This window comes from Phyllobates terribilis, unplaced genomic scaffold (assembly GCF_046119375.1).
Source record: "Phyllobates terribilis strain yellow unplaced genomic scaffold, ASM4611937v1 Scaffold_186__1_contigs__length_3700242, whole genome shotgun sequence".
NCBI classification, from domain to species: domain Eukaryota; kingdom Metazoa; phylum Chordata; class Amphibia; order Anura; family Dendrobatidae; genus Phyllobates; species Phyllobates terribilis.
Window position 1 is genome coordinate 3,509,365 of NW_027362946.1, and position 12,859 is coordinate 3,522,223.

Consider the following 12,859-nt stretch of genomic DNA (forward strand, 5'->3'; position numbering starts at 1 on the left):
CCGACTATCAACTGATCGCCTGCATGTCCTCATTTGGGGACAGGAGTTGTTCACACTTGGCATATTTTGTGATTCATGAGGGGAGGACAGTAGCCGGATAGAGACTTTTTCTATAAAGTCAGATTAAAGGGGTTTTCAGGAATGTTTTTATGTAATATATAGGAGGTTCCCAGTGGTAGAGAAAACACACAGAGATTTACCTCCGAAGCCCACAGGCTGCAAAAAGTGAACCCTGAAGCCATAGGGCTGCAAAAAGTGAACCCAGAAGCCGTACGGCTGCAACAGAGTGAGGCCAGAAGCCGTACGGCTGACAAAGTAAACCTCATTAATGGCCGCCATAAAAATCCACTTCTTCTTTTTCTTCCGGCATCATCCAGGATCAGATCCACAGATTACTGCTTTATACCGGAATCAGTGATTGTATTATTACATAGAATTATTGATGACGTTACATCTTCTCATCTTCTTCTCATTCAGGTCTCTACAATATCGGATCCTCTCAGTGAAGATCTTCTATAGAAGAGAATTTTCCTCGAAGGATAGGGAGCGAGACAAGATGGCGGAGAGGATATTCCACCTCACCCTAGAGATCCTCTTCCGGCTTACTGGAGAGGTGAGAGATTCTGATGACGTCACATTACATCATTCTTATCTATGGGAATAACAGATGGACAGAACTGGAGAGGTGAGGACTCTGGAAATGTCTGGAGGGAGATTTAATAATGTGTCTCTCCATAACCAGGATTACACAGTAGTGAAGAAGACCTCTAGTGAGCGCTGTCAGGACCCTGTGTCTGAGGGATGGGGAAGACCCCTGAGCCCAATCACAGGACCTCCATCTCACCCCCTGATACATGAGGATATCAATGACCAGAAGATCCTAGAACTCACCTACAAGATGATTGAGCTGCTGACTGGAGAGGTGACACTGCTGGGAATGCTGGGACATTATACAGTAACGCTATGGAGGGATCGGGGGGATGACGGTATCATTGTATGTGTCAGGTTCCTATAAGGGGTCAGGATGTCGCCGTCTATTTCTCCATGGAGGAGTGGGAGTATTTAGAAGGACACAAAGATCTGTACAAGGACGTCATGATGGAGGTTCCCCAGCCCCTCACATCACCAGGTAATAGACAGGACTAAATACACACGGCCTATAATTATCTGTATGTAAAGAATGAATTCAGTCCCTGTATGTGTTTCCTCCAGATCTATCCAGTAAGAGGACAACACCAGAGAGATGTCCCCGTCCTCTTCTTCCACAGGACTGTAAACAAGAAGACCCCAATGTTCCTCAGGATCATCAGGTAGATGGAGAGAAGGTGTCATGAGATCTCCCCTATGATGTGTAGATGGCTGTGATGGTCTTGTGGTCAGTCTTGTTTTTCCCCTTCTCCCATGACAGCACCACCTGAGAGAGAGGGTATCCACTAATCAAGGACAGGAAACCTACTGAACAAAAGGGTGGTACCTCTCCTTTTCATCAATATGGTTTCCGGTCCTTGAAGGAACCTAGAGAGTAAAGTAACGGTACAATTGAACTTACCCAAGTCTGGTTGGTGTCTGCAAGGATCTGGGATGCTGACAGATCTGGAGACACGACCGCTGGCCAGGACGTTGGGGTGTGCAGTTGCATGACCACTTTGTTGAACGTGGTTGGCGTGCCCCGTGTTGAGTGCGCTGGAGTTATGTCAACCCAGATCTGCGCAAGCGCGAGGCGCACTAGTGGGATATCTAGCGCGCCCTGCTGAGGAAGTGTGCCAGAAAGCAATGCGGCAGTAAAATGCAGGGGCTGTTTATGCACAGGGCTCGCCGGTATGCTCCCTTCACACCGCTCGCTGGAAGGAAAAGTCTGACCCGGAAATAATGCGAGATTTCTGGGGGGAGGTCAGCAGCAGACGCTGGAGCTGTGGCGTCCCTCCGGTATATAGTGGACGGTTGACCACCAGATGGTGGAGGCCGGCAGCTTTCCTCTTGATGCCATGGATATGCTGGAGTTCTTTGCTAGGAGGGGACTAAGAAGTGTAGCACCAAGCTAAAAGATAAAGACTGTGCGGCGATAACTTACCCAGCACATATATGAAGAGATTCTTCTATTCTGAAGACCACCTCTGAAGAAACCCCCAACTTTGCCATGGATTTTAAATCCATAATTAGGATAGAAGTTACAGACTCCATTAATTCACTGATTCAGCAGGAAAGTGGTAAAAGGGAGAAAAGACCCAAACAGCAGGCCGCTGATTCAGAAGAGTCTGTAATATCTGAGGATAGAGACGAATCGGACTCCTCTTCTTCCTCATCCTCTGATAGTGATACAGGAGGTAGGCAGTGTTTTCCTACGGAAGACACAGATATATTGGTAAAGAACTACTATGGGCATGTCAGATACTAAAACCCCAAGAACAGTCCAGGACATTATGTTTCGGGGGTTTGGAATAAAAGAAAAATTGCATATTTCCGGTTAGTGAGAAAATTTAAATATTCATTAATAGGGAATGAAGGAAGCCTGAGAAAAGGGATCCACTGCCCTCGTCATCCAAAAGCAGATGTCTGTTTGATGAGGAAGAAGCAGCCATGTGGGACAAAACCCCTAAAATAGACATGGCGGTGGCCAAGTCAACCAAAAGATCTACCCTGCCCTTTGAAGATCCTCTTGATAAAAAAGTGGATGTGTATCTGAAGCAGATATGGAAGTCTTCAGAAGGGGCAATAAAACCAGCAGTTTGGGCAACCTGCATGGCCAGATCCATGATGATTTGGTTACAGCAGTTAGAGGATAAGATTAAGAACAACGTCCCTAAGGATATAATTCAAGGTGCAGCTACTTTCCTCGCAGACACCTCGACAGACTCAGTGATGTTTGCAAACAGATCGGCAAACCTATAAAATGCTGCACTTAGAGAACTATGGCTCAAGAGCTGGCCGGGGGATGTTCAGTCCAAGGTCAAGCTATGCCCAATTCCATGCGAAGGAGAATTTCTCTTCGGACGGGCACTAGATGATATACTGGACTAGGCAGGAGATAAGAGAATTTCCCGGAGGTGCCAGTGCAGGAGCAGGGGAAGGGATTCTATTCCCCCTATTCCTAATAAAAAAAAACAGATGGCACCTTCAGGACCATAGTGAACCTGAAAGAAAGGGGTGAACAAATTTCTAGTCTACTGGCCCTTCAAAATGGAGACCATAAAATGCTATTTCCAGAGTGTTTTATATGAGATTGCTAGATGTGAAGGACGCCTATGAACACATCCCAATCTATATGGAAGATCAGACATTCTTGAGGGTGGCCTTGTATATAAACGAACAAGTCGGGCACTTCTAGTACAGAGCGCTAGCCTTTGGCCTATCTATGGCTCTGAGGGTATTTACAAAAATTATATAGAAGTTGCAGCGCATCTCCGGTAGCAGAATACCCTAATAATCCTCTACTTGGACGATATTCTAGTGGTAGGCAGGTCAATAGAGCACTGCAGTTGTCAACTGATAACAATCAGAACCATTCTGACCAGGCTGGGATGACTGCTAAACCTATAAAAATCAAAACTGGAACCACAGAGGGTTCAGTCATTCTTAGGACTTGAGCGCAAGAAAGCAGACTTGTCTACTGCCGGAAAAAAAGAAGGTCAAGGTCATGGTTAGTGTTGAGCGAATTTGTTCGGCATGTCAAATTCGGGTTCGTATTCGGGGTTCCGACTTGTTCGCGCCAAAAAACATCCCTGATTTTCCATGCTGTCACGCAGATGTTATCTCCGGTGGGGCGTGATCTCGGCCTCCCAGGTTTCCTTGGAGATGTCTAGGAGACCCCTTGGATGCCGGCCATATAGAAGCTCAAATGGAGAGAAGCCAGTGGAGGCTTGGGGAACTTCTCTGACGGAGAAAAGTAGAAACGGAAGCAAGTAGTCCCAGTCTCGACCATCCTTCTCAATGACCTTTTTGAGCATCGCTTTCAGGGTCTTATTGAAGCGCTCCACCAGGCCATCAGTTTGCGGATGGCAAACGCAGGTTCGCAGCTGAGTAATCTAAAGCACTTTGCACAGCTCCTTCATCACCTTGCTCATGAATGGGGTTCCTTGGTCCATCAGGATTTCCTTCAGCAGGCCGGTCCTAGCAAAGATGTTGACAAGTTCCCGAGCTAAGTTCCGTAAGGGTACCCCTTCGGGGTACCGGGTCGCATAGTCCATGACGACCAAGATGTATTGATGGCCCTGGGCCAATTTAATTAAGGGACCCACGAGGTACATGGCAATCTTCTCAAAGAGAACTTCTATCACAGGTAGTGGAACTAAGAGACTACGGACGTGCGAGGTGGGCTCGGTTATCTGGCAGGTGGGGCAGGACCTACAATAGTTTAAGATCTCCCGGTAGCATCCTGGCCAATAAAACCTCCTCACTATTCGCTCCTGAGTTTTTTTCAACCCCTAGGTGTCCCCCCCCAGAATATGTGAGTGGGCCATGTCTAATACCCTCCAACGGTATGGCCCAGGAACTAACAGCTGTTCCACTACCTATTCACCTTTCAGTTTGGTTACCTGGTACCCCCTGAATTGCAAAGTGTGGGTACCGCCCCCGACTCTTGGGCAACACCATTACAAACCGTAAGATTGTCCCACGCCCCTTTCAAGGTCAAGTCCCGAACTTGAGCTGCCCCAAAGTTCTCTCCGGGCACCTCTAACTCAGGGAGGTCGGCCTCCTCAGTCACAGTCTCGTCCTCCTCACCGACAAGGACACACAGTGGAAACCGATCCACTTCCAATGTCGACCGAGGTATTTCTAGGGTCCTGGCTTTTGTCTCCGTGATGGAGTCTGGATCCCTTCCCCCACAAATCCCAGAACAAGGGAAAATCACGCCCCAATATGATGGAATGTATCAGGTCCTTGACCAACCCGACCTCGTGGGATTGGGCGCCACAGTCTGTTTCGACTGTCACTCTGGCCACCGGGTAGTTCTTGGCATCCCCATGTATGGAGCGGATGCCCAAAGATCTGGCGGGGATCAGCTGGTGGGGAAGGGTGGCACTGATCGAGGTCACCAGAATCCCGGAGTCCAATAGCCCCAGGTTCATCACTCCTTTAACGGACACGGCAAACACCTGCGGCCCCTCGCCGGGTTGACAGTCCACACTGCAGGCTGGGTAAGCATAGTATGAACATCGTCTGCCTAGACTGCAGTCCATTGGCTCAGCAGACGTATGACACTGGGTGGCTACGTGTCCCGGATTGCGACATCGCCAACAGGTCACATCCTTCACAACAGACCTTGCAGCCCCTTCAGTGGAAGTGGAATGCCCCCCAGTTATGGCTCTTAACCCTTTCCGTGGTGAACCCACTCCCTTTTGGGCACTCCAGTAAGGGGAGCTGGCTATCTCGGGTATCCCCAGGGATTTTTCGACCACTTGGAATCTCTCTACCAGACCTATGAGGTCGTCTGCATTCCGAGGGTCGCCCTGGGCAACTCAGGTCTGCACCGGCCTGGGTAGGGAATGGATGAACCTGTCCATTACCACACGCTCAACCATCTGGGCAGGAGAGGAAGACTCTGGCTGCAGCCATTTCTGGACAAGATGTAACAAGTCAAACATTTGTGAGCGTGGAGGTCTGTCGCCAGCATACGCCCAGTGGTGGACCCTTTGTGCTCTGACAGACATAGTCACTCCTGAGCGTGCCAATATTTTGGTTTTTAATTTGGCATATTCCTTTGCGTCCTGTAATGTCAAATTGTAATAAGCCTTCTGCGGGTCCCCAGTCAAATATGGCGCCAGAACCTCCACCCACTGCTCCAGCGGCAATTTCTCCCGTTCCGCTACCCTCTCAAAAACAGTCAGGAACACCTCAATATCATGCCCCGGGGTCATCTTCTGTAACGCTTTCCTTACCGTCTTCCTGATGTATGCATCATCACTTGGACTTGACGGAAGCCGTCGCCTTGCCACGGATCACCTCTAAAAGTAACTCGATCTGCTGTTATTGGTGATGCTGATCCTGTTGCTGCTGTTTCTGGAGCTGAACTTGTTGTATCAGCAGCTTAGTGGTCTCTTGTTGCTGCTGTAGCTGCTCACGGTGCTGCTGTTGCATTCTCTGCTGCATGCTCTGCAAGTGCTGCTACTGCATGGTCTGCTGGCTCTGCACCAGGTGCTTAATTAGCTCTTCCATGGTGCCGGACGTCTCCTGCTGGCTGGCAGCCTTCACCCAAGACATCCACCGGTCTCTGTAGCAGGTACACGTGTTCCTGGAATCTTGCCCGCATTCTCCACCAGCTGTGGTAAGATAAGACGCCTCACTCGGTCGCTTCCGGAAGTAGACTCAGGAACCGTGTTTTCTCTGCAGGCTTTATTTAGTGGCATAAAGCTCCGCAGCTCCAGCAAAACTAAACACAGCCTTACTGGCAAAACAACAAAACAAAAGATAAACGAAAGCACAGTCCATAGCAGTGTGGGATTAGCAACACAGGTTGTAGTCCCAGCATTCAGCTCCTCTCTGAGCTGTGGTCTTCCAGTCTGGAGTCTTTGCCACTACAAACTCACAACAGAGAAAAAAAACCAGGACTGAACATTTAAACATTGTTCAGCCACACCCTGAGGTGGAGGTATGGGGAATGAAATCCCTCCCATCTCTATTTCATTCCGATAAAACCACGCTTTTTAAGAGTTAACCCCCCAGCATATAAAATGCTGGCAGAAAGTTTATTGGTTCTAGTTCACATAGGCTAGCAACCAGTGTGACACATACCTCCCTTCATATACCATACCAGTGACTCTGGCACAACAATAGTTAGATCTTTGTCTCAACACTGCTCCAAGTCTCACGCTATGGGAGGAACTTGTCAATCACTGGGAAAGTCCTGGGCCAAATCTTCTTTTTTTTGGGGGGGGGGGGGGGGAGTGTGAAGACACGAGGGTCTGTGGGTGGTCTCATTCACTGGCCCGGCTGTCTTTAGATAGACCGCATGGGCCAGGGCTCATCCCATTATCCCATTGAACTCCCACACTCCTTCCCCATGGGCATAATATTACTGAAACAGCATAGGGTAGGGTAAAACAGTGTGGCAATACTTTATTGAACCACCAAACAGACAATAATAAATAGGACAGTCCCAGCAAATACACAAGATGGTGCAAAAGACAGAGTCTCACCCTTCCGCTGGCTCGCCGGAATTAGAGCAGCTGTGACTTCAGGGCATCCAAGGCCTACTAACTAGAGATGAGCGTTGTTCTACTCGAACTGTTCGCCAATCTCAAATTCGAGCTGTTTTGGGCGGTGTTCGAGCCGTTCGGCGAACACGAACAATTTGAGAAAAATTCGGCTGTTTGAGGTTATGTTCGATAACTGTTCGTGCACCAAAATCATAACTGGATTTTTTCTCAGTAATGATGAAAATTAATGTTAATACGCAGTTTGAGTGTACAGGAGGGTGGGGGGAGGGGCAGGGGATGGATCTCTGCAGGAACAATGAAGATCTCAAATTTTTTCTCTTTCCCGCATTTACAGTGGGGAGGTGCAATCTGTCAGCCTATCAGCAGCGCACACACGGAGCGAAGTGCTTTTTTTCACACAAGCAAGGGCATGTGTCATTGGCAGTGTATGTCACATGTCCTTGCCCTATAAGACCAAGCCATTTTCCCCGTCGCCACCATTTTCTCACTGCTGCAGCTGCGTGTTAGACGGCACCGCTGTTGCTGTGTGCGCTATACCTTGTTAATTTCAAGCCAATTTTCGCACAAATCTACAGATAGCTTGGGAGTAGGGAATAGTTGTGATTGCAGTCCTTTTAAGGACTAGGTTACAGCATTTCCTACGACTTTTATCAGGCAGGTCTGTGCTCTTAAATAGATAGATTGTGGGAGTAAAGACTAATTGTAATTGGAGTCTTTTTCAGGACTAGGTTACATCAGTTCCTATCAGTTTTTGCCAGGCAGGTCTGTGCCAGTGCTGTGCAAGTTTTTTTCACAGCATTTGGCTGAATCTAGCAAAGCTAATCCTTTTTGGCCTATTGCAGAGTGTGTTAGTCAGTGGAGTAGCCTATCTGTGTTGCAAGATATACCACCTGTGTATAGAATACCAATTTTTTTACTGCACCTAGTGAAGTAAAATCTTTTGGGCATAGCATCATTCTATTAGTCCATCTATACTGACCTCCATCAGGTTGCAAATTGAATATAATTTTTTTCTGCATCTAGCTCTGAAAAAATATTGGGCTTCTAGCTGTGTGTGGGACTTGTTGTATTAGTCCATCTATACTGACCTCCATCAGGTTGCAAACTGAATTTTTTTTTTTCTGCATCTACCTCTGAAAAAATATTGGGCTTCTAGCTGTGTGTGGGACTTGTTCTATTAATCCATCTATACAGACCTCCATCAGGTTGCAAACTGAATATATTTTTTTCTGCATCTACCTCTGAAAAAATATTGGGCTTCTAGCTGTGTGTGGGACTTGTTCTATTAATCCATCTATACAGACCTCCATCAGGTTGCAAACTGAATATATTTTTTTCTGCATCTACCTCTGAAAAAATATTGGGCTTCTAGCTGTGTGTGGGTCTTGTTCTATTAATCCATCTATACAGACCTCCATCAGGTTGCAAACTGAATATATTTTTTTCTGCATCTACCTCTGAAAAAATATTGGGCTTCTAGCTGTGTGTGGGACTTGTTGTATTAGTCTATCTATACAGACCTCCATCAGGTTGCAAACTGAATATATTTTTTTCTGCATCTACCTCTGAAAAAATATTGGGCTTCTAGCTGTGTGTGGGACTTGTTGTATTAGTCCATCTATACTGACCTCCATCAGGTTGCAAACTGAATATATTTTTTTCTGCATCTACCTCTGAAAAAATATTGGGCTTCTAGCTGTGTGTGGGACTTGTTCTATTAATCCATCTATACAGACCTCCATCAGGTTGCAAACTGAATATATTTTTTTCTGCATCTACCTCTGAAAAAATATGTGACCTTCTAGCAGTGTGTGGGACTTTCTCTATTAGTCCATCTATACTGACCTCCATCAGGTTGCAAACTGAATATATTTTTTTTCTGCATCTACCTCTGAAAAAATATTGGGCTTCTAGCTGTGTGTGGGACTTGTTCTATTAATCCATCTATACAGACCTCCATCAGGTTGCAAACTGAATATAATTTTTATCTGCATCTAGCTCTGAAAAAATATTTGGCCTTCTAGCAGTGTGTGGGACTTTCTCTATTAGTCCATCTATACTGACCTCAATCAGGTTGCAAATTAAAAATAATTTTTATCTGCATCTACAGTACCTCTGAAAAAATATTTGGGCTTCTAGCTGTGTGTGGGACTTGTTCTATTAGTCCATCTATACTGACCTCCATCAGGTTGCAAATTGAATATAATTTTTATCTGCATCTAGCTCTGAAAAAATATTTGGCCTTCTAGCAGTGTGTGGGACTTTCTCTATTAGTCCATCTATACTGACCTCCATCAGGTTGCAAATTAAAAATAATTTTTATCTGCATCTACAGTACCTCTGAAAAAATATTTGGGCTTCTAGCTGTGTGTGGGACTTGTTCTATTAGTCCATCTATACTGACCTCCATCAGGTTGCAAATTGAATATAATTTTTATCTGCATCTAGCTCTGAAAAAATATTTGGCCTTCTAGCAGTGTGTGGGACTTTCTCTATTAGTCCATCTATACTGACCTCCATCAGGTTGCAAATTAAAAATAATTTTTATCTGCATCTAGCTCTGAAAAAATATTTGGCCTTCTAGCAGTGTGTGGGACTTTCTCTATTAGTCCATCTATACTGACCTCCATCAGGTTGCAAATTAAAAATAATTTTTATCTGCATCTACAGTACCTCTGAAAAAATATTTGGGCTTCTAGCTGTGTGTGGGACTTGTTCTATTAGTCCATCTATACTGACCTCCATCAGGTTGCAAATTGAATATAATTTTTATCTGCATCTAGCTCTGAAAAAATATTTGGCCTTCTAGCAGTGTGTGGGACTTTCTCTATTAGTCCATCTATACTGACCTCCATCAGGTTGCAAATTAAAAATAATTTTTATCTGCATCTAGCTCTGAAAAAATATTTGGCCTTCTAGCAGTGTGTGGGACTTTCTCTATTAGTCCATTTATACTGACCTCCATCAGGTTGCAAATTAAAAATAATTTTTATCTGCATCTAGCTCTGAAAAAATATTTGGCCTTCTAGCAGTGTGTGGGACTTTCTCTATTAGTCCATCTATACTGACCTCCATCAGGTTGCAAATTAAAAATAATTTTTATCTGCATCTAGCTCTGAAAAAATATTTGGCCTTCTAGCAGTGTGTGGGACTTTCTCTATTAGTCCATCTATACTGACCTCCATCAGGTTGCAAATTAAAAATAATTTTTATCTGCATCTAGCTCTGAAAAAATATTTGGCCTTCTAGCAGTGTGTGGGACTTTCTCTATTAGTCCATCTATACTGACCTCCATCAGGTTGCAAATTGAATATAATTTTTTTCTGCATCTATCCCAGCCAATAGTTTTGGCCTAATACCACAGTTTGGCCACTCAGCTCTGCTCGGTTCCCATCCATTGTTTTTTTGTGCAAACAACTCCAGAGTTGTGAATTAGTTAACCACCAAAATGAGTGGAAAAAGGCCTGCTGCTGGTGGAAAGGGGAATAGGCGTGTTGGGAAGGGGAAAAAAGGTTGTGTCCGTGGGGTAGGTGTTAAAGCAACAGTAACATCTGCAGAAGAAAGACCATCTTCCAGCCAAACTAAAATGTCTACTTCTTTTAGCGGACAATGTGATAAGATCCCTTTCTTACGGCCACGCCAATCGCTACAAATTCCAGATGAGGCACAAAAACAGCAGGTGCTTCAACGGATATCAAGTGCTCCTTTAAGTGGGCTCTCCTCCACATCAACTTCAACATCACAAATACTCCAGTCCTCAAAGGTGTCACCCCAATCGCACTTGCTTCCTCACAGCTCCCAAATCTCCAGCTGCCCGTCTGAGTATGAGGTAGAACAGATGGTTGAGTCTGCAGAGCTGTTTACTCATACTATAGCCTGGGAATCAGAGGTCGACTCCAGCGCTTCTGTGAATCCAGACGAGGAAATGATCTGCACTGATGCCCAGAATCTTTATGAGTCGGATCCAGGACCAGACGCAGAAGGTTCTGACCATAATGTAGACCCTCATTCCCAAACTGTAACTCCTGTTGGTGGAGACAATGAGGAAGACGATGATAAGACTCAAATACCTGATTGGAGCGACAACTTTAGTTTTTTGTCAGGGCAGGAACAGGTTGGCTCTGAGGACGACGGGTGTGATAACGCACAGGGTGATGATGATGAGGTTGGAGATCCCACTTACTGTCAACCCACAGTCAGCCAAGAGATGAGGTCAGCAGAGGAGGTGGAGGAAGATGCTAGTGACGACGAGGTCAGGTTGCGCCTTCCTGGACAGAGACGTAGTACTGGAAGCACGTCAACAACTGCATCCTCAAACACAACTCTGCCTCTCACCACAAGTCGTGGTGGCTCTTCAGGTCGCATGGGTGCTAAGCCTTGCATAGCCTGGGCATTTTTTCAGATCGATAAAGATGACCCAACTCGTGTTATCTGTAACATTTGTCAGCAAAAGCTAAGTAGAGGCCAAAAAATACATAGTTTGAGTACTTCATGCATGAACCGGCACATGGACATGAAGCATAAGTTGCAGTGGGAAGCTCAGTGTGCTACAATGCGGCCTAGCCGGCCGGGCCAACCACCGTCTGCCATATCTTGTGCATCCGCGCCCTCTTCATCCTCTGTGACTGGGGGGACAGCAGTCACACCTGTTTTGGGGCGCAGACCTGCCACCTCTTTACCCGCAACAGCCAGCGTGATTGGCAGGTCATCATTTTCTTTGGAGGTGGTAACACCAGCTGGTGTTGAGCGCTGTCCGACATCGATAGCACCACCTTTGGATCAAGGCAACCTAACATGTCCGCCTGCATCTTCCTCACAGACCGGCAGTTTGCCGGGGACACCCTTATCAACCCCGTCTAAGCACAATAGCCAGCCCTCGGTCCCTCAGATGTGGACAAGTAAAAGACCATTTCCTCCTAGCCATGAGAAAGCTAAGAGGTTGAATTTCACCATCTGCAAGCTCTTGGCTACAGAAATGCTGCCTTTCCGCCTGGTGGACACAGAGGATTTTCGAGACCTTATGTCCGTCGCAGTGCCCCAGTACCAGATGCCCAGTCGGCACTACTTCTCAAAGAAAGGTGTGCCTGCGCTCCACCAGCATGTCGCACACAACATCACCTCTTCTTTGAGAAACTCTGTGTGTGACAGGGTGCATTTCACCACAGACACTTGGACGAGTAGGCATGGACAGGGGCGTTACATGTCGCTGACTGGGCACTGGGTAACTATGGTGACAGCAGGACAAGGGGCTGCTGTCCAAGTCTTGCCGTCCCCACGAGTTGTGCGTCAATCCTCTTTATGTCAAAGTTCCTCCACTGCTTCTGCCTCCTCAACCTCCTCTCGGTCTTCCACCTGCACCCAAAGCCTGTCTGGTCATGCCACAAGCTTTCTAACTGCGCAGAAGGGATCCTGCACACCTCCTTACTATGCTGGCAGTAGGGCTCAACGTCATCAGGCGGTTTTTACATTGAAATGTCTGGAAAATGTGAGTCACACAGCTGAGGAGTTGTGGTCAGCTCTGGAGAACCAATTTCATGAATGGTTGTCTCCACTGGACCTGAAACCAGGGAAGGCCGTGTGCGACAATGCTGCAAACCTGGGTGCGGCCCTTCGCCGGAGCAATGTCACACACGTGCCTTGTATGGCTCACGTGTTGAACCTGGTTGTCCAGCAATTTTTAGCCCACTATCCCAGACTAGATGGCC

At 46.5% G+C, this 12,859-nt stretch overlaps 3 protein-coding genes across 3 annotated transcripts in view; 1 reads left to right on the forward strand and 2 right to left on the reverse strand.

The window, feature by feature from the left end:
• LOC141212792 (uncharacterized) overlaps positions 1 to 12,859 on the reverse strand; it is a 235,594-nt gene that overhangs the window by 104,707 nt on the left and 118,028 nt on the right. The gene's annotated exons all lie outside the window — the stretch shown is intronic.
• The window catches only part of LOC141212809 (uncharacterized), a 229,842-nt gene that overhangs the window by 48,408 nt on the left and 168,575 nt on the right, over positions 1 to 12,859 (reverse strand). The gene's annotated exons all lie outside the window — the stretch shown is intronic.
• LOC141212777 (oocyte zinc finger protein XlCOF29-like) lies at positions 668 to 2,602 on the forward strand. The gene is made up of 3 exons (XM_073665085.1): positions 668 to 922; positions 1,006 to 1,129; positions 2,496 to 2,602. The coding sequence occupies exons 1-3, from the start codon at positions 668 to 670 to the stop codon at positions 2,600 to 2,602; spliced, it is 486 nt and encodes a 161-aa protein (XP_073521186.1).

Bases quoted from the DNA above. Each gene is read 5' to 3' on its own strand.
- LOC141212777 (XM_073665085.1), top strand. From the start codon at position 668: ATGGACAGAACTGGAGAGGTGAGGACTCTGGAAATGTCTGGAGGGAGA. The intron at 923-1,005 runs GTGACACTGCTG...TGTATGTGTCAG, and splicing joins TTGAGCTGCTGACTGGAGAG to GTTCCTATAAGGGGTCAGGA. The intron at 1,130-2,495 runs GTAATAGACAGG...ATTCATTAATAG, and splicing joins CCAGCCCCTCACATCACCAG to GGAATGAAGGAAGCCTGAGA.